The sequence below is a fragment of the Pteropus vampyrus genome, unplaced genomic scaffold, assembly GCF_000151845.1.
Source record: "Pteropus vampyrus isolate Shadow unplaced genomic scaffold, Pvam_2.0 Scaffold143, whole genome shotgun sequence".
NCBI lineage: Eukaryota > Metazoa > Chordata > Mammalia > Chiroptera > Pteropodidae > Pteropus > Pteropus vampyrus.
In genome coordinates this window covers 1921818-1943498 of record NW_011888924.1, presented here as the reverse complement: position 1 = coordinate 1943498, position 21681 = coordinate 1921818, and the positions used below count along the sequence as shown (strand labels likewise).

The 21681-nt window shown below is 34.2% G+C and overlaps 1 protein-coding gene across 1 annotated transcript in view; it reads left to right on the top strand.

Moving 5' to 3' along the window:
- HELZ (helicase with zinc finger) overlaps window positions 1-21681 on the top strand; it is a 148479-nt gene that overhangs the window by 22368 nt on the left and 104430 nt on the right. Inside the window, exons 6-12 of the mRNA XM_023535656.1 lie at window positions 8882-9059; window positions 10733-10789; window positions 14727-14778; window positions 16135-16210; window positions 18218-18416; window positions 18872-18979; window positions 20036-20333. Coding sequence (XP_023391424.1) covers window positions 8882-9059; window positions 10733-10789; window positions 14727-14778; window positions 16135-16210; window positions 18218-18416; window positions 18872-18979; window positions 20036-20333 — 968 coding nt within the window. The remainder of the gene's footprint in view (window positions 1-8881; window positions 9060-10732; window positions 10790-14726; window positions 14779-16134; window positions 16211-18217; window positions 18417-18871; window positions 18980-20035; window positions 20334-21681) is intronic.

The window sequence follows — 21681 nt, the reverse complement described above, 5'->3', positions numbered from 1 at the left end:
TACCGTAGATCATGGAATCTCCCTAAGTTAATACACCTGCCCCAAACTCCTGCTTACTATTTCATAGTGTAGTTGTGCCATAATTTATTCAAAAATTTCCATACTGATGGACATTGAGGTGGTTCTGATTTTCTAGTTCATTATCATCTATCCTGTAATACATATATTCTTTCTTACTGTTGCCTTTGTTTCTGTAAGATAGTCTTAGAAGTTGGATGTCTGGGTTAAAGGAGTTTTAAAAGTCAGTATCTGGGTTAAAATTATATACTTATATCCTTATATAACTTTAACAGACACTATTAGATTAGTTTCAAGTGCACATACCCACCAGCAATGGATGAGGATGCCTGCTCCCTGCCATCTCACTAACACTAGAATTCATCAGTCTTGATATTTTGCCGATCTCATATGTGAGAATTGGCCCCTCTTTTTAATTTTCACTTCTTCAGGTTCTAGTGAGGTTTTTCCAGTCGTCTCATTTTGGAGACATGCAAAGTCCTGAAGGTTAAATGACTTGCGAAAAGTCACAGAACAGTAACTGCTGTTGGTGAAGGAGCATATGAAAAATGTTGCATTTTTCTGTTAATTGTTTTACCTAGAATTTTAAAGTTAGATAACTATTTTACAACTACCAAATTACCAAAATAAAAGTTTAAGCAGGAAACTTGGAGGTGATGGGTATGCTTATTACCTGGATTGTGATGATACTAACACAAGTATATTCATATGTCCAAACTTGCAAAATTGTATACATTAATTATATGCACTTTTTTTGGTCTACCAAATATACCTCTGTAATGTTGGGAAAAAAGTTTAACCAATGTCTAAGGTAAAGTTGTTAATGAAGTCAGTGCACCCTTGTGTTGGTGGTGTATGAAGTGGAATGCAGCTTGGTACTATGTTTATACCCTTTGGCCCCGTAATCTTATTTATGGGATACCATCCCAGTAATAATCCAAAAGAAGGAAAAAATTGCACGCAGAATGGTGTTCACTGCTGTGCTGTATGTAAAAGTGAAAAATTGGTTAGCTCCAATAAGGGAGGAGTTCATTAATTAAATTCTGTCCATTCTTTGTTAACCATTTAAGTGATAAGAACACGGAAAACACTTATTTAAATGCAAAAGCAGTGTATATAAAGTTGTTAATTTGAAATAGACATTAGGGAATATTGGCTAAGTTTGTATGTATATAGTGCTCATTGCAGAATTCTGCTATTACATGTAATTTTTCCCCCAGCTTTTGGTAACGTTATTTTTATGTAAGATAAAATACCATGGTTAGGCAGTCAGTTAGTAATAAAAAGCAAGATGAAAATCTTGGCCTCTGTTAATTATTATACTGCTTCGTAATGGTGGGTGGCTGTGGAATCGCTTCTCTCTTAACGGCACCACCAGACCTTGTTTGCGTTTTCTGTGTCTGCTCCTTCACCGTCAGCCTATCAGCTCACGTTCCTTGACTCTCAGCGTGCCTCATTGCAGCTCCCCTCCCCTTCTCCACTTGCTGCTTCTGTCCTGATGTGGCTTTCTTTGGCAAGGTGAGGAAATCAGGCAATCTTTGTCATGGAATTCAAAACAAACTTTTTATTATGAAAAATTTCAAACATGCAGGAGAGTAGAGGAAATAGTGTAATAAACATTTATATTCTCAAAACTTAAATTGTAATATTTTACTATATTTTTTCTGAAATATTTAAAAATCATTACAGACATCATGATATTTATCCCTAGATACTTCAGTATGCAGCTCTAAAAAATAAGGCTATACCTACCTAACCACAGTATTATTATCAACCAAATGAAATGGATAATGACTCCCTAATATTATCTGAAACCCAGTCCATAATCAGATTTACCTGGTTGTTCCCACAGTGTTTTTTATGGCTGATTTGTTCAAAGCAGGAACTAATGAGAGTCATAAAATTCTAAAGTTGGAATTGTACTTTAATGAAAGGAGATAGGCCTTGAGTTGAGGACTCAAAAGCCATCTCGAAAATAAACTACATAGACTAAGTTCATGGAGTTTAGTTCTCAGTTCGATGTCGTGTTCTGGATAATGAGATCGCCAGACTGGTGTCTACCGGATAGTAAGGTGGTCGAGTCTGTTTCCATTATCTGAACATAAGTTGTGTTTGGCATAACAGGACAACTTTCATGAAATAATGATATTTTTTCTGTCTTTCAAATATTCATTATATAGGAACCTTACATTTTTTACACTAATAAAATGGAATGAGGTAAGTGGGGAAAGTGAAATCAAAAGAAAATTTTAGCAACTAAAACAGTATGTGCTACACGTACTATGTAGGACAAACTCAGTCATCATAAATATCAATAAGTATTTTTGTAAAGCTGCAAGACTTTTAAACCCTAGCTGAGCGTGTCATTAATTTAAAAAAATCGTCATTACGAAGGAGTGTGGGGCACCATTGACATTTATTGTAATATTTGCCCTATGGAGTAACCTGCAACCCCTATTGAATAGAAATTGTGTTAAAGAAAAGCGAATTGATATGTGACTGATTGAACTTCACTTTCCCTGGGGGGAAAAGTGGCATCTTTACCCACCTTTCTTCTCGGAAGAGTTTTGATTAAAAACTCTTATGATAATTAACTTTTTTTTTTTTTTTTGAAGACTACATAGTTTAGAGGGGTAACTATTCAGAATTATCTCTGGGACAGGCCCTCTGAAATACGTTATTTTATTTAATTGTATTGTAATATTTCAGTTTTACACATGAATAAACAGGCTTTTTGAGATTAAGGATTTTTTCTTAAGAGCACGGAGCCAGTCCAGAGGGGAACTGTGGTTTTGAAGTGAAGAGTTTCTCATCTGAAAGGTTGTGCTCCTTCTCTTTATCCTAAACTACTGCCTGTGTATTCTTTAGGGTTTCGTAGACATTGTTCTGTTTGGCATACTAAACTTGGAAAAAAAAGGCAAAAGGATATTCTAGAAATGAAAAAAACTGAGGCTCAGGATCACTTGGATAATCATTAATGGAGGGGGGACAAGAATTTGGGTCTTCAAGCCTGTAGTCCATCCACTGGTTTTTCTGTTCACCAGACTTTTAAAGTCAGGATGCATTCCAATAACATTTAATTAATTTTTCTTTGGATCTGGTTGCATTAACTATTTTTTTAAAAAAAATTTCATGTATACGAACTTTATCGAATAGGAATTTTAAAAACTTTTCATTTTGAAATATAGATTTACAGGAAGTTGCAAAGATAGTACAGAGGGATCGCATGTACCTTCCCCCCCCCCCACTGGTTACATCTTATATAACTATAGTACATTAGCAAAACCTGGAAATTGACTGTGATACGATTATATATAAATCGATGTCATTTTATCATGTGTAGATTTGTGTAACCACCAACACAGTCAAGATACAGAATTGTTGTCCCATGTCCATGAAGATCTCCCTTGTGCTGCTGCCACCCGATATAGTCACACTCTCCACCCCCCCCTCCACCATCTCTAATCCCTGGCCACCATTGGTCTGTTCTCCATCTCTAGAGTTCTGTCATTTTGAAAATATTCCATAATGGAATAATACTGTATGTGACCTTTTTAGATGGCTTTTTTCCCCTCACTGTATTTGAGACCCATCCAAGTTGTGTGTATCAATAATTCATTCCTTTTTATGGTTGAACACTATTCCATTGTATGGCTGTACCGTGGTTTTGTTCTCCACCAGGAACTTAAGGGTATGGCATGGGATCTTTGACTCTTCATTTCCTCGTAAGGTTTATTAACTTTTAAATAAAGGTCTTATATTTATATTTAAGTTGATAAGAATAAAAAAATTAAATCGTAGGCTACTAATTTTGGGACCGAATATATATTAGAGAAGTGAGTGTTTACGTTTGAGGGTTGTTATCCTTTAAAGATGCAAACTCTCTTTTGTATGAATAGATGTTTAACATGGTTGTGTGACTTTTCTAGATTTCTAATTTATGCAGGGTATCAGCAATAGTCACGAGTGACATTTTTAAATTGTATTTCATGTTTTATGACTCATGGGATAAATATTTGTTAGCATTAATTTTATATTAACTGAAATTATATTTATATACAGGATTCCAAAAATATGAATCGTACCTTCCTTGCCTTATAAAATCTCAGTAAATACTGTACCAAAGGAGAACCGAAATTAAGATTATCTTGAACGTATGAAAACAGCTCTCGTCTTTCGGACAAAGAAAATAGAAGAGTAGCAAAATGTCAGAGTTTCTCTCAGTAAGCAAATTTTTGGGGAAAAAGTAAGCAAATTAACCGTGGAAACAGTGAAGCAAGGGAGTGCCTAGCAGAGGATTTGAAAAAAATTTTGTTTTATCCACAATCAGGATTTCCTTTGAGTGTTTACGACAGAGATGAAGATGAAATGGAAATGATGGGAGTGGAAGAGTTTTAAGATAAAAAATATAGTTACGTTGATTTTGTTTTAAATAGAAAAAGCTTAATCCAGCTATTGAACGGTTAACAGAGGAAGTTTTGAAGGCTCTGCAAGCCCACGTCCCCTCCCCAGTGCACATGCAGTGCAGAACAGGCTACTTTGGAAAATATTATTTTAACAGTGCCTTAAGTAAGAAGTTTATTCAAGCATGTAGATGATGGAATAACCTTTTATGATGTTCTGGGAACCAGGTTTCAGGTTTGTTTTTATGCTTAATTGCATTGTCAGCTTTTTACTGTGTATAATTATTTTATATTTGTATAGAAATAAGGAAGTAGAGAGACAGTAAACGAATTAGCTCTAAAATTTAAACTGGAACATTGAAAATAAACCGGGAGAAACCACCTGTGTTTCTGTAGTATGAAAACATCCAGAAGGAAGGAGTCCAAGCTTCTTTACAATGAACTGTAGTTGAAGGAAAGAGTACTTCCAAAAATATGCAATAATATCTTAACCCATTGTGCACCTGAGGAGGCTGTAAAGGAGATCACAAAGATTTTTGTGACCAGATTAAGGACTGAATGTTGAAAGGAGCAAGGTAGCAGAGATTGTGTGTGTGTGTGTGTGTGTGTGTGTGTGTGTGTGTGTATTAGAATATTTAAAACTGGAGATGAAATATTTAGAAGAGGTCTCCGTGATAGATAACATTGAATACTGTTATGGCTTTTCATATTCCCAAGGCATTTTATAAAGGAAACATTTTATCTTCAAAAGACCTTGGTAGGCAGAGCATAAATGCCACAAAAGCTGCAGCCCACATGTCCAAAAGCGTTAATTTGTTACAATTGGAAAAGAGAGGGCAAGAGAAAAGGGTTGAGGCAGAGGAAAAGAATGTTGGGGGGAAAAAACCTAATTTGGCAAAATGAATGGACACTGGTGAGAGATTTGCTACATTGTTCTAACTTTGGTTTATGTTATACTTTCTGATACTTGTAACAAATAGACAATAATCTCTGGTTAATGATTTGACATAGAGTTATGTTTGGAGTCTGTTTATATACCACTCCCCCCAACCCAAATATCTTTTTGGAAAATAAGTTTATCGTCAAAAATGAAATGGCTGATATTTAGCAAAAGGATTTATTTACAAATTATAAATTTATTTTATACATAAAAATAATTCATTTTCATTTTTGATTCAGTTCCTGAACTGTTGGTTCTGAGAGCGAAATTATATCCAATTAGTGAATGATTTCACTTTATTAATGACTAGAGGATTTAGTTTTTAATGATAACTAAACGTTTTCTTTTGAAAAATTTGGGAACATGCCTTGATTAGGCTAAGTTCTTCAATTAAAGATTTTAGAAAAAACTTGCTATAGTCATGCTACTGAAAAATATAGAATACTACTTAACATTTACTGCACTTTAAGCTTGTTTTAAATGAACTTTCTCATTGGAGGAAGTTCTTTACAAGTAAGGGGAATCACACTTTTTAATTGTTGATCCTCTCTTCCCTAGCCAGAGGCTATCAAACCCTAACAAGCTATTTTTGTTGGAACAGCTCCTTCCTTATGACTCAGTTTCTGATTCAAACCATTCCAAGAAAGACATATTTCAAGTGTTAGAAAATATTACAGAAGCTTCAGAATGAGAAGGATAGAGACTTGACTACAGCAACGTAGCTAAGCTGTTCGGATTTCCTCCTTTGTAACTCCCAGTGGACATGAAGGAGCAATTCAGTTTGGGAACAGTTGTGTGCTCACAGTAGAATTTCGCTAAAAGTTGGTGGGAAGAGAATTTATTTGCAGGGAATTGTAGCTTTTTTTGGTAATTGCTCAAGATTAGTTTATATTTTAACATCATCTCCTTTGGCAAGTTCAATTATTAAAGCTGAGGCAAGTTTAATAATAACACTTTGTTTTCTTGAAGCTTTTTCAAGATGGCAAATACCATTTATCAAATTAAAGATATGTGAAAGGTGTGTGTAAAATGTGTGATACAGTACTCTTTAAACATGACCTAATCACCTGAGGTTGAAGTATTCTTTGATTTTTTTTTTTTTGTTTCCCCGAAATATTCTTTAGCTCTTACTAACTATAGTGCCTTAATATCGCAATTACTAAAAAGGGACTAAGATAGTTCCTTTGCAGTTCTCAATACTGCTTTATAATTTTTAGAAGGGGACCCCTCGTGAGGAGACTGCTAGATACTTTATGTACTTGATACAATTAATCTTTACCCCAACCTTATCAGGGTCTACTGCCGGCTCCATTGTACAGGGGAGAAAACTACTTCCAATGTAAGTAGTTCAGACCTTAGTAGGGCTGTTGTTTTTCTTCAAAGCATTTTATTCGTGTTATTTCATTTGATCCTTACAACACATTTATACAGTTTTCTATTTTACAGATGATTGCAGTGAGGGCCAGAGAGACAAAATGACTTGCCAGAAGTCATATTTGAATAGTTTTAGGAATAATAGCGCTGAGGGAGATGTTTGTTTATCGTGGAATTTTAGAAGATGCTCAAGACATTCTCAATGATGCTCTGTTGGAGTTACTCATTTTTTGGGATTATCCAGGGACAGTTGAGTGGATGAGTGATCTGTAACTTGGATGGAGTGAGACAACAATTTGGCTCAAAAGTAATTGACCAAAACCTTAAATACAGAGAGAATGCAACTTTCAGTTTAGTTATCTGATTTAATAAAGGATATATATATACATAAAGATGTTTTTTGCCGTGTTATTTTTAATAGATAAAAATTGGAATTGTTCTGGAGCAAGGGAATAGTTAAAGAAATTGATGTATTTGCTTAATGGAACATTATATAGGCAATAATATGATAAATCCTAGCAGTCTAATAACATGGAAATATTGAATGTGCCAAAAGGAAATAAACCAGAATAACAAACATATTTCTATCAGTTATAATCATGTAAAAATTATGTAAATATTGATAAAAATTGGAAGAGAACATGAATAAATGAAAACAGTTTAGTTCAGTGGTGAGCTCATGGTGAATTTTTTATGTAGAATTTTATTAATGTTATAATGTTATTCGTATAATAGAAACATTGAGCAGTATAGCGAAAGGATATGTTCATTACAACCAAAATAAAAATATTATGAACAGACCCAATGGACTTTTTTTTTTTGTACTGTGGAGTTTATAATCTATGTAAATTTTCTTTTAATTTTCTTTTTTTTACGTTTATTGGAGTAACATTGGTTAATGCAATTATATAATTTTCAGGTGTACATTATAATTTGACATCTATATATATTCTATTACGTTATTACCACCGAGAGTCCAGTTTCCTTCAGCTACCATATATTTGATCCCCTTTACCCACTTCATTTAAACTCCTTTACCCTGTCTACCTCTTCCCTCCTCCCCCACCCCCTGCCATGTCTTTGAGTCTCTGTTTGTCCTGTTCATTTGTTGTTTTTAGGTTTATATTCCAAAAATAAGTGATATCATGTGATTGTCAACTTTTTCAGTCTGGCTTATTTCACTTAGCGTGATTATCTCAAGGTCCATCCAAGATGTTGCAAATGGCAGTATTTCATCTCTTATGGCTGAGTAATATTCCATTGTATATATGTACCACAGATTCTTTAGCCTATCATCTATCGTAAAACACTTCGGTTGCTTCCATGTTCTGGCCACTGTGAATAGTGCTGCTATGAACATTGGTGTGCAAATATCTTTTCGGATATGGGTTTTCAAGTCTCCCAATGGACTTTAAATATGCAGTATATTACACTGATACTTAAAAGAAACATTTCCTTGGAAATAATTAGAAAAAAATGCAATTTCCAAAGTATTTTCTTTCAAGATATTATTTTCTTGCAAATAAAGCTAAAGTGTATACAAACTAAAAATACAGTCTTTGGATTTAGCAGTAAAGAGAAGGATGCAGATTGTTTTACTAGATGAAACATTTGCAGTTGCTGTGAGAAATCTCAAAAGACATGACATAAAAGTGATTATATTCTGTATTATTAGAAACATATACTCCTTGTAATTGTATAAAGCTAAATTTGCAAACACTTGCAAACAATTTGGGTAGCATTTTCAATGGCCATTTGACAATTGGGTTCTAGTTAATCATTCTGGTTTTGATACAGGCTAATTCTTAATTGCTGAAGAATATCACGTGTTGAGATTTGCAGTTTCTATTCTTTGCATTTTAATGGCACTGGGTCTCTTGTGTCACTGTCAAAAATGTGAGAACTTCATCGAATGTATCTACAGTTTAAAAGTCCTCATGTACTCAGAAATCATAGGTTTGAGAGCTTTAGATTAATTCTTCTTCCTGTGATTTTGGTGCAGTCCTACTGGCTCTCGGCTATAGTGGATTGGATACATGCATGTCTCGGACAGAACTAAAACACTACTGCTTTCCTCTGGAACTTGAAGTTTTTTCTTTTAGCATATAAGAAGTCATGCTTGTGAGAGTGCGCTAATATAATCAAGAGAAATGTGTATTGCGTGCCACGTGGTTAATGATGGCTGTGCTTTTTTGACAGTGCTAGGAGAAGGACTTGCCAAGGGAGATGGCGCCTTTCAGGCAGTGCTTTGTTGCATGCAGCTGAAAGGAAAGCTCCAGCCTGTATCCAACATTCTTGCCAAGTCACTGACAGGAGAGTCCCTGGTACGTTGCTGAGCTCTAATTTTGAATGTCCAAAAAACGGATTCATTCACTTGACTCCTTGGGAACATTATGGGAAAAAATAATTAGTGTGCATTTTTCCTTTTACTTTATTCTCTCAGAAATGACAGTTCATGAATATCTTGAGATACTCATTTTTCTCCAACAACCTGATTGTAGTTTACGATAATATATATAAGAATTACAGGTACCTTTTAAAACTTTGAAAGTATAGAATAACTGGATGATTTTCTTTAAAGATGTATTTAATAGAACCTAGAGATGTTTTTGGGTTTTTAAATATTCTTGTGCCTATGATATTATAAAGTGCTTAAATTCAGCCATTTATTTTATAAAATGTTTATGTTTTTCTTAACTGAGTAATAATTACTTTTGTTTCTGAAGATGGTCTACATGTAAGTCGGTATTCATGACCTCTCTGATGAAGCTATTTAATTCCATTCAGACTTCGGGTAAATTTTTTTTTGGTGTAGTATTTAATTTTCTAGAGTTTTTGTTTGTTTTGGGTTGAGATAATTCAAAGACTACTTTTTGGAACTTCGAAGTTGGCAATCTATAGAAATTGGAAGAAAAGAGATAACTTTTTTCATCAGTTGGTAACTTATAAAATTTGCTGATATTTTTTCAGGAGTATAGTGAAAAACAATGAAAGCAAGGAAGTATATATAGACTTTGCTATAAAGCAAGGAAGTATATATAGACTTTGCTATACAGCATGAATTTCCTATACTTTATTATTTTGAATTGATATAAATCATGAAAATCTGGAGCAAAGTTTTGTTTTCAAGGCAAATAACTATGTTTGGTAAAACAAAAAAGAAATTAGGAAAGTACTTGGTATACTGCTGTGTGTAATATACCCATCTCAGAGGGTAATTTAGTTCTTTTCTAAGGAATTATTATGCCCTGAATTGTTTAATTGGTTTAACATTGTTTTTTGATTTCACCAAATTCACAAATGATTATAAAAGCTAAAATGTATTATTAATATAGCAGAAGTATATAGCTCTTTAGTTCTAAGTAGATAAAATATTTTTTCTTTATTATTAATTCTATCTTTAAAGAACTTTTCTGTGTAAGTTAAATATATTGCACAGTTTTATCTGTTGGGTTTTTAAACTAGGAAAAAATAATTTGCTTTTAAATCTCAAGTGAAATTTGAATTTCAGAAGAGTGAATATTTTGCATATTTTCCTTTAATAGCTTTATTAATGAGCCATCTTTAAATTGGTATCGTCGTTTTATGTGAATCTGAATCATGGGTAACTGAGTTCACCATTTTGCAAATATAAGCCCATTAGTTTTAGGGGAAAAAAGTTAAGAAGAAAAAGCTTATATTTATTTTTGTTTTCACTTATTCTGTCTTGATCTTCAGTGATTCCCATAGTGAATATTTTATTGATTTTAAACTCTTACACAAGGTGAATACAGTGTTTTAGGGCATACTGTATATTTTGTCCTGTTAACCTTTTAAACTTTCCTTACAGATGGCAAGCTTTATTATCACCATTACTGGCAGTGGGGATAGGAGATGAAGGGTTAGCATTGTTTTCTTTACAGATAAGCCTTAGAAACAGCTGAGAAATTGAATTAAGTCCCCATAGTAAAGAACTAACATACTAACTGTTTTTTCCCTTTTCCATGAACCCTTTCAGAATGGGATGGTAACAAAAGATTTGACAAGACTAAAAACACTTCTCACAGAAACGGAGGTAAGACGATTTGAGAGGGTCTCTTTGGAGAGTTTAACTCAGTCTGGCTAATAAGCATCTGTATTAAAATTTGGAACATAGGCATTGGCTGAGAAAGCAAGGCCGTGAAGGTGGGGCAGTGAAACCTCCCGACTCCGCTCTGTAACCCAGCTTGGTCCCGTCCTAGGGGCTCTGCTTCTTCTCATGACTCCTCTGCACCCCAGGTCTTCTGTTTCTAATTCTTGTTAGCTGTCTCTGACCAGTAAACAGAAAGATAATTGGGAAATTTTAGTGTTTAACTACACCTGGTCAGAAAATACTGTTAGTAAATCTCGTCAAGGTTTTGTAAGCAACTAAAAAAGTCTGAGTTATTTTTAGGGAATGGGTTTAGGAGATGTGTATCAGGGTAAATGATGAATAAATATATGCCCTGGTAAAAAGACACATGGATAGTCCAGGGACAGCAATAGTATAGAAAAGGCCCATAGCTTTGTAAGTCTCAAATTTCTGTTCCTCATACAGGCACATGAAAATATTTTTATTTAGAGGTCTCACTTTAAAAATAACCATTTTGGTCAGCTTTTATCGTAAATGGAAGCCCATGTAAAGTGATCGATTGATTGGCTTATTTATTCAAAAATTGGCACCCACTATGTGCTAGTAGGTACAATGCTTCATCCTTGGGGTACAGCACTGACCAAGACACCCAGAGTCCTTGTCCTCTGGGAGATTAAAGTCTTGAGAAAGATATGGACAACAAATAAATTAGGTATAATTCACATTGAGGTAAGTGGTATGAGAGAAAAGAATAAGCTTTCTGTTATCAAAAGATAACTGAGATTGGGTGGGCGGTTAAGCAGGGCCGTAAGGATTGAGAAGGCGCGTGTGTCATGGAGAGTGAAATGGAAGTTGCTCCAGGTAGGCGGAGAGGGTGAGCGGAGACCCCAGGCGTAAACCTTGACCTCTAGTAGATTACTTTCCCATTTCAAATCTATAATATAACACCAACAAATAAGTAAGCAAAGGTAGTCATCATGAATTAATAAGCTGGATAAAGATACACTGTTTGCTCCAGTAGTATAGGTTTTTTTTTTTAAATTGTCATTTTATTTGGCTTCTGTTATCTTACCTGGAATTAACCAAGAATCAGGAAGCTCTAGTTAAGTTCAGAGCCATTTCCTTTCTTGTGTTCATGTGTCTTGTTAATTTCTAAGGAGTAAAGGAAGTGTTTTAGACTTTTAAAATGAGAATGTAAAATAAGATAACCTTTCATTTTACGATTTTTGGCTTTGTTCTCTTTTTATTGCCTTAATTGAATTACCACCTCTACTTCTGATAATCACACACAAATGTGTGTGTGTGTGTGTGTGTATACAATTTTATTTTTTATATTTATAATTCTTTTACATATAAGGCCACAAATATCACTGTACTTTTAGAAGAAGCGATTTAGTTTTGTTTATAATTTATTTTCTGTATAACCAGAGTAGTATTTTTGGTTAAAAATCCATCTAGTAAAAGCTAACAAACAATGCAACAACCCTTATTTATTATTGCATATGACATATTTAAAAACAGTGAGAATTTGTCATTTAAAAGTTGGGTTGAGCTGTTGTTTAACTTGCAAGCGCTGGTGGATGAGGATGAAGATATGAAACTAAAGACTAGCTAATGAAAATGAAAACAATACATATTCTTCAGTAAAATTTAAAATATCAAAAGTCAATAGATTTGATTGTGAATTTATAGGAATTCTAGCAATATGAAATTTAGCTGCTTTCCTTGAAGGCGTTAGTTAAGACCGAAGATCATAAGCTAATTGATATTGCCATTCCATCTTGAGTCTTGGGTCTGAGCATATAAAAAGGGTGTTTACAAAAACAAACACACACAATATCTCGGAACCTAAGAGTCACAGTGGCCAAATACTCAGCCCTCAGTCCAGGCTGAGTGTCTCATTTTTACCAGCTCTTCTGATGAGGATGTACTGTTCACCAGACGCTACCAGACTCAGAGCTGCAGCGTCAGCACAGGCCTACTCTGCATTTGCAAATCATCGCAGATGCTGACTCGTGAAACACACCATGTATTTTTCCTTTCTAATAATTATAAATGCTTTAGCCTTCATACTATGACCGAAACATTTTATTCCCATTTTTTGGAATATTTGATAAATTAATTTTGATAAATTTTTTAGAGGGGATATTTTAAATTCATACTTGAATTCAAGTTTTAGCTTTTGTGTTTATACATTCTGTGTACCTGGAATCATATTTTAAGGGCTAGTGTGGGACTATGGCACTTAGAGCTTGCTTGTACAATTTAAAGAGATCTCCTAATGTATCTTGTGAGCACAGAATTACAACTAATTTGTTAGCTTATGTATTCTTATGTTCAGTCCTCATTTTACGAAAAGAGTGGATTGTCTTAAAAAACTTATTAGTAAGTCATTTGAACATCAGAGAAATTTTCTGGTAGAAGGAGTTATTATAGTAATTTTTTTCCACCCCAACCTAAAAAGTCCAATTTAATCAACAACATATAAATTATAGTGATATTATTGTTATGTGCAATTAGCATTTATGACATTTTTTCTATGGTACAAGACATTCCATATTTCACCTTGGGATTCTGTTTCTTCTTGATTCAGTTCAGCATTTAGTGTGCACCTGTGCTCTTCAAGGTTCTGTAGGTTTTGGAAAGCTGAGATTCCTATAAAACAGTCTGATGAGGCAGTCTGAGATGCACATAGCTAATGCAGCCACAGGGCAGCCTGCGGTTAGTGCTGTAATGGAAGTACAGGCAGGGAAATGAGAGATTAACACTCTGTGGGGAAACCAGGGAGGTTTAAAGGTTGGATGGGGGCGGGCAGCTGAGTAAAGACCCAGAGGTGATTTGGTACAGGATGAGATTGGCAGTCAGTTGGTTTAGGGGAAGATGAGACAAGTAGTAATGAAGGCCTTACTTAGGACCGTGGCAGTGGGAGTAGAGAGCACAGATATGATGGATGTTCTAGACCTACTTGGGCAGGATTTGGATGATGCTCAAAGCAGGACAGAGAGGGAGAGTTCAAGATGGCGTTCAGAATTTCAGTCTGGCTCTCTTTGAGGTAGAGGAATCTGTTAACTTGAGGTAAGGAGCACTGAAGGAGGATGAGATTTGGGGTAAAGTTGGACATATTGTGTTTGAAGTGCTTAGGTGATCCATCTGGTTTACTGAATACCCATTATATATAACAGATTTTCTGTGAGGGGCAGGAATGCGGAAGGGCAGTTGCAGGCTGTTGACAGTGGGTCTGTACATGGCTGACAGTGATCCAGCATGTAAAATGCTATGGAATAGTTAACAGAAAGTGCTGTGGCTGGCACTCAGTTGGAATCAGGGGTGTGGAGTGTTAAGTTAGAGCTAAAGGGACAGATTAGGGATTTATGTCCACCGAGGGAGTCGCGTAAACCAGGAGTCAGAGCGACTGGGGCTCCCGCCACGGTCTCCTTGTGGGAGAAGGGCTCATCCCAGAGTGAGGGGGACTTGGTAAGATGTGCTCCCTGGCCCCGAAGTGGTGGCACTGCACTTGGTACAGGAGGAGAGGCACCTTGCTAGCCGGCTCTTCTCTAGGTATTAAGAGGAGAGTGAAATGAATAAATGGATGGAAGATGCTACTCTGTGGGGTTCAGGACTGGAGACTTAGATGTCTTTTCCTTTACCAGCAGGTAGTTTTTATGCAGGAAATCTCTATCAATTTCCTTAATGAGGGCTTAACAAATACTTCTTTTCCATATTTAAATGTAGTTTAACATAAAGCAAATAGCAAAAAATATCATTTTTGAAATACTAATGTTTACTAAAAATTTCTAAATATTCAAACTCGGCCTTTAAAAAAATGTTGAAAATGTCTAAGTTTAATTCAACATCAACTAGATATTTATTATAAAATTATCTTTCATTTGAAAAATTGCAGACAGCAACTGGTAACGTCCTGTCTAGATATCACATGGAAGACTTAGAAGAGGGTAAGTACCAAACTGTAACTTCTGGTACCTATGATTCTGGGCATTGCTTTTTTATTAATTGATTATTGGGAGGAAATTTACTGAGTTACAGTACATATAAGTGGAGGTGTAGGTGAGAATATAAAAATTTAATTTTAAGAAATAGGTGTAGATGAAAGCAGTTTTTTCCCTGGCTCCTTTTCATAGAATGATGGAATAATGGAGGTAGTAGATAACTCCAGAAGCCATCTATTTTATTTTCTTGCCTCCATGTAGTTCTAAATTTAAAACTCATTCTTGGCAATCTCTACAGGGAGGCCTTTTCTCCTCTCTCTCTACCCCAGGCCAGTACAATATTACTTTTTGGCAGTTCTGATCTGTAAACTGAATTATTGCTGCCACCGTTAAAATCCATGATCTCCTTATATCTTGCCAGAGGAAAGGGAAGAGAGACCAGCGTTCATTGAGTGCTTGCTGGATACTGTGTACTGTGGTAGTGGCTGTCACAAAAATAAGTATTGACTTCTTAGAGCCCTTCTCCATCTTTTTGATGGGTGATGAAACATATTTATTAAGGTTCAGAAATTTTCCCAGCCACAAAGCTAGTAAGGGATAAAAGATAACTTTAAACTCTATCTGGCTGAATATCTTTTTTTTTTTTTTTTTATGGGTGAAAGGAGGCACAGAGATTTGTTCTTGAAAACTGATAGCTGCTCAGCCATTTCTCTCTTGAGCCTTATTTTTTCTGGCTTATTTGGAACCATTTATGTAAATGAATCAAAGCTCTTTATATTCAGAAGTAAACAAATGTTAATTTTTAGTTTCTATCTCAGAATTCAACTTTTTGAATTTCATTTTAATTGTAAAAAAGGATTACTTTATACAATGATGTGTCAGACAAATCCTAAAGTACGTGAGTGGTAATGTGGAACTTCTTCTCACTCAGTATGCAGTATTGGAATTTGTTCTACAAAATTTCCTTCCAGGATACATAATTTTCTCATTCCTGAAGTAATTGCTAATAGAGATACATCTCATACTTAAGAAATGACAAGCATGCCAGCGTCCCTCCTTTAGTTGTTAAGGAAGAGACTGCCCTGGAAATGTGCCCACCAGTTGCTAGGATAGAGTCAGGGTCATAGATTTGATTTAGCTGCTGGATAATTGCTTCTGCAGTAATTTCTAAGTTTCATATGGTTAATTGATTTAACTCATTTGATTGGTAGATTACTTTTTTGGTAGAGGCAAGTATGTCATGTTCTTTTTACATCATCTGGGATGATGTGTATGGAGGGTTTATAGAATTTCTTACACATTAAAATATCTGAATTATTAGCAAGCTTCAAATGATAAGACTATATCCTGATTACTCTCTAGGATCTTGTAATGGTTGGCGTTTCCGCCCACCACCTAGGGGAATCACAAGCAGCGAGGAATATACTTTGTGTAAAAGGTAATGTGAACTTTTTGTTTTAAATTAATGACATGTCTTTATTCAAAGAATAATTTCGCTTCATTTTTTAAAAGAAGGGAATATGCAAAGGAAGAAGATAATGATTTGAATAAAACGGTTTATTTTCAGTTTGAAACAGAAGCCATAATGGGCATCAACATTAAATAGTAAAAGTTTGAGCCATATTGGTGAGCTTTTAATTACAAACAACAGTGATCAAAGGGGAGATTGTTAAGACTGTTTAGAAGTCTCTTATAATGCACTTGGATTATTATGATTGAATTTCATTGCTGGTCTCTTGCTTTTGCGAAATTCACCAGTTATTGTGATTGAAGTTGAAATTATTTTATATAAACTGAAGTAGGAGATAAAATAAAGAAATGTTAAATTATTTTACTAACTCGAAAGAGAATCTATTATCTTCATGTAATCCTTAAATAGAATTTACGAGTAATTTATATTTGAAGGGCTAACCTATCAAAATTTCATAATTATGTATTAAGGTGGAAAGAATTATTAAAGTCACATTTAGAAAGGTGAGCTTTTTAGTTCTTTTTATAAAAGCTAGTAACTAGTGGGATTTTTTAGATATAAAATCATTCTAGATTGCTTTTGATGAGTGGAATTTGATATGTGGTTTTGATAATTAAGACATCAGATTCAACATCTGTGGTAGAAATAAAGAAACTAAGTAGTAAATTTTGAAAATCCTGGTGGCATCTGGACCACAGTCCTATTATGCAAAGGAAATGGGTGAAAATTCATAGTCCAAATGAGAATATCAAACCTTTAGTTATTAGGGAAATAATTTAAAACAAAGCAATAGAAAGACAAAGAAATATTTGGCTCATTAAGATATACTTAAGAGAAACATGCATGATTTTAAATGTGTCTTAGGAAGCATGAGAGCACTTAATTAATAGTGTAACTTAAGTCCAGGTGCTTTGTGTATCACCAAGAAAGGCTTAATATATACTCATTTTTTTCAAGTAGGGTAAGCCATTTGATAAATTGTGCTTTTGTTCATTTTGTATTTCCTACTATCCATATTTTCCATTTGAAAAATTATAGCATTTCTCTTGTCTCCATTTTGCTATTTATCGTTTAATTTTAATTTTTTTCCTTAGAAGATCTTTTATTTTTTTAATGCTTCAATTGTTTAAAAACTGCCCGGACCCATAATTTTGCGGAATTTTTAAAACTTAAAAAAAATTAGTGATTAAAGTCTTATATTTTTTTGTTTTGGACCACTGAATTGACAGTTGAATTTTCTGAGTCATAAACACTGAGAAACCATTAACTCTGTAACCTTTAAAATGAACATTTATTAACTTATCTATTGAAGAATTTAATCTGACTATTGATTCTAATACAGAACTTTTATTCTTAATTTATTTAAAATTTCAAGCACATTTATAGAATCCAATATTTTCAGTAAAATATAGGTAATAGAAATATAGAAAAGAGTAAAAGTATTACATTTGAAGGTGAAAGGTAGAAGCCTTAAAATGATAACTTAATGATATGAACATCTTTTTCAGAATGAAATTCCTAGAATGTGGAAAATTTTCTCTAGGTCATATTATTTTGGGAAGTAGGGCATACCTGTGTTTGACGAACTGATCCACTTGATGTCAGTGTTGCTTTAAAAAATATTCTTCTCTAAGAAGAATTGTCTGATAGCGTTGTGATATCGTGAAGGAAGCTACCTTTTCAATGGTGGTTTTTTGTGGGTGGGGGTGGTTATGATTATGTTTTGCTTTAGTACCCTTTTATTCCAGGGCAGGAGGTCAGTGATAATGGGGAGTTGCTGTTTTGTTTAACTGTCGTAAATGTTCTCTGAACCTCTTCTACCTCTTCTGTGCAAGACAGTGTGATAAATATGGCCTTTCAGGAGACTAAGTTTTGTTTTTGTTATTGAAGAGTCAGAGGGCAAAATGCTGGAAGTTTGTCTTTTAAGTGGTCCCACAAAGTGTATGATAAAACAGTCTTTCCTATTCTACTTAGATTTTTAGAGCAAGGAATCTGTAGGTATGGTGCCCAGTGTACTTCAGCACATTCCCAGGAAGAACTAGCAGAATGGCAGAAAAGATATGCTTCACGGTTGATAAAATTGAAACAGCAAAATGAGAATAAACAGCTCTCAGGCAGTTACATGGAAACCTTGATAGAAAAGTGGATGAATTCATTATCTCCTGAGAAAGTGGTGAGGAAAATAAACTGCATTTTTTTGTTTGTTTGTTTTAAACAATGACCTTGTTTGAGTCTTGACTTTATTTTGTGCTATATTTTGGTTTATTTTATTATCCTCTATATGAAGAACTTGATTCTTGATAAAGAGTTTTTAGTAGCAAAAGTAGACCCATTTACTAAAATAAAGAGCAGAACTAAGCCATTTGTTTGAAGATTTGCAGGTATTATATTAATTTATCTTCATTCAGGGAGTTTTTACTGCCATTTTTTTGTTGTTAATTTTCTTATGTCTCTTGTTTTAGCTCTATTATGTTTTGTTCTTAAATAACTGAAAATTAATATATAAAATACCTTGCTTTGTAAACAATTCCATCAACATCTTTACTGTTGACATTTATTTACCATGCCAGAAGTTTTGTATGTGCTTTTAGGAATAAAAATGTAACGTTACTTGCTCTCTATTTTCAGCTTAGTGAATGTATAGAAGGAGTAAAGGTAGAGCATAATCCTGATCTTTCAGTTACTGTCAACACCAAAAAATCTCACCAGACATGGACTTTTGCTCTCACTTGTAAGGTATGAATTTTGTGCTAGTTAAAGAATGTAAATTTTTTTTCGATTTTTCTTAAAGCTTTTTTGAACCTTTAAATCTCTGTGTTAAAAGAGCATTGAAAATGTTGTAGTCTAAGTACATTTTAATGTAAGTTCTGTATTGTGCTAAAGTGTATTTCTGTATTTTGATCATTAAAGTTACATTTTTTTTTTTAGATTTTGAGATAAAATCTCTGTAGATGTTTAGATACTTACTTTTTTATTTATATGGTAAAGAGGTCTTTGACATTGTCTTCCAAACTTAGAACATAGGATGGGGTTCATGGCTTATAATTAACATTTGAAAATTGAATTGTTTAATCTGGCAGTTCTAAGATACTTAAAGAATGACAGCTTGTTTTTATATTTGATTTGATGAAATCACAAATTCTGTAATAATGAGTTTTTAATATGAGACATTTTCTGCAGTGCTTCTCACCTTGAATTGTAAATATTCAAAGTTTAAGAATGAAGCAAAGTAAAAATTTCTGTGAAATGTGCAGTGGCAAAGTTTTGTGTCCTTTTTGGTGGTGTTCCTTCCACTGTACCATCTGCATCTTGGGATGAAAAATCTGGGAACATTTAGTTTCAGCCTTGAACCCAATCCAGTACCTTCAGGGGTAACTGCCCTCCTATGAAGAGTTCCTACTTGAGGCTACATAAAAGTTTTTTAGACCAAGGGTATGGAAAGTTGGAGGTCAGTGGTATACAGGGTGAAAGCCTTTGTCACAATGAAAGGTGAACATATCACAGAAAGAGCAGGGAAGCTAGTGGTGTAGGATAAATATATCATTTTAAAAATTTCAGCTTTATTTGAGGTATTAGTGACATCATAAATATATCATTTAACAACTGATTTTTTTAACCATTCTAATTTTTTTTCTTAAATGGCTTATGAGCACAATTTGTATTTTTAACATAGTATCTTAGAAGCATGGGAAAGTAAAGGTCCCTTATGGAAATGGTTTCATTGAAGAGCCCAATTACAATTGGATTTTTTTACCCCCTTGTACTCAATGAATTATTTTAACTTCCTTGTAGCCTGCAAGAATGCTGTATCGTGTAGCATTGCTTTATGATGCTCATCGTCCTCATTTTAGTATCATTGCAATATCTGCCGGAGATAGTACTACCCAGGTATCACAAGAAGTCCCAGAAAACTGTCAAGAATGGATAGGAGGAAAGATGGCCCAAAATGGATTAGATCATTACGTGTATAAAGTCGGGATAGCATTTAACACAGAAATATTTGGAACTTTTCGCCAAACCATAGTTTTCGACTTTGGATTGGAACCAGTACTCATGCAAAGAGTAATGATTGATGCAGCTTCTACAGAAGGTAATATTTAGACTTTTTTCCCCTGATACGATGTATTACAAGGCACTATCATAACAACATTAAAAGATATGTATTGGCCCCTAAATATTCCATAGATAGGGAGGGAATAATAAGGAAAAAAATCCCAAATTAATTGACTCATTTACTGTGTAATGGGATTAGAATGGTTAACATTATGCCCTGGTCTTTTAATACAGTCATCAGGGAAAGCTCACTTTGAGGTTCCCCGAACTTGTATGAGTAGATGATCAGGTCTGTTTTGATTTACCAACTTCATTTTTAAAGTAAGATAATTTTGGCACAGTAAAACCTTTTAATGTTAGTTTGGGTAGAATATATATTTTAATGGTAATTGTGAATATACCTACAATGTCTGTTTCCGTGTCGGACTGTCCAGTTAACTTTGCTGATATTATTACATTATCTCTGAATGAAAAGTCCTAAATATAAGCTTTCATAAGTTGATTTTGTACATTTACTAGTGTAAAGGAGACCAAGGCACTTTTAACAGGCTCTGCTCTGTGTCCTTGGGAAGAAGTCCCTGGTTTCAACATGCAAATCCCTGTAGGAGATGATGAATTTCTTTGTACATTGTCATATTACTGCCTGTACCTAAATTTTATGCCAAGATCCAAAAGGACAAGGAAAGATCACGTTAGCCTACATTTCTTTGGCTCTTGGTTGGATTTATAGGTGCTTTATTTTATTTAAAGAACAATAAATATTTAACAAACACTTCATATAGCAGAGCTGTATGAAAGTTGCTTTTGCATTGGCTATGTCTCACCATATGGGGAGGATGTTTGTAATATGTACCACACTGTCCCATTTATAAGAATGTCAAAGTTGTTTTTGGACGTAGCAAACAGGTGGAACTGGTTTTGTCTCCTTTAGCTACTGGTAAGGTTAAAGGAATATTTATGCCTGAGTTGAACAATTAGGCATTACCTTTTTGTATATGTGCTAATGTTATTACCCAGACTCCATTTTACCTTTATTTCTTACTTATTTTGATTATTCCTTTTACTTGTTTTTATTCTGTTGTATTGTTTTTTTGTCATCTTAGTACTTTTCGGAATCAAAATATCTTGTTTCCCATAGCCAAATAGATATAAATGACGAAGAAAAATATTTGGTTTACATTTACTAGAAAAGAAGTTAGTTGGCAAATTTTTTCTGTAAAGGGCCAGATAATAAATACTTTCTATTATCTATGTCACAGGGCTGTTGCAATTACTCAACTCTGCATTGTAGTGAGAAAGCGGCCGTGGACAATGTAAATGAGTGGGCATTGCTGTGTTCCAATAAAACTTTATTTTCAAAAACAACAGCAGGCTGGATTTGTCTC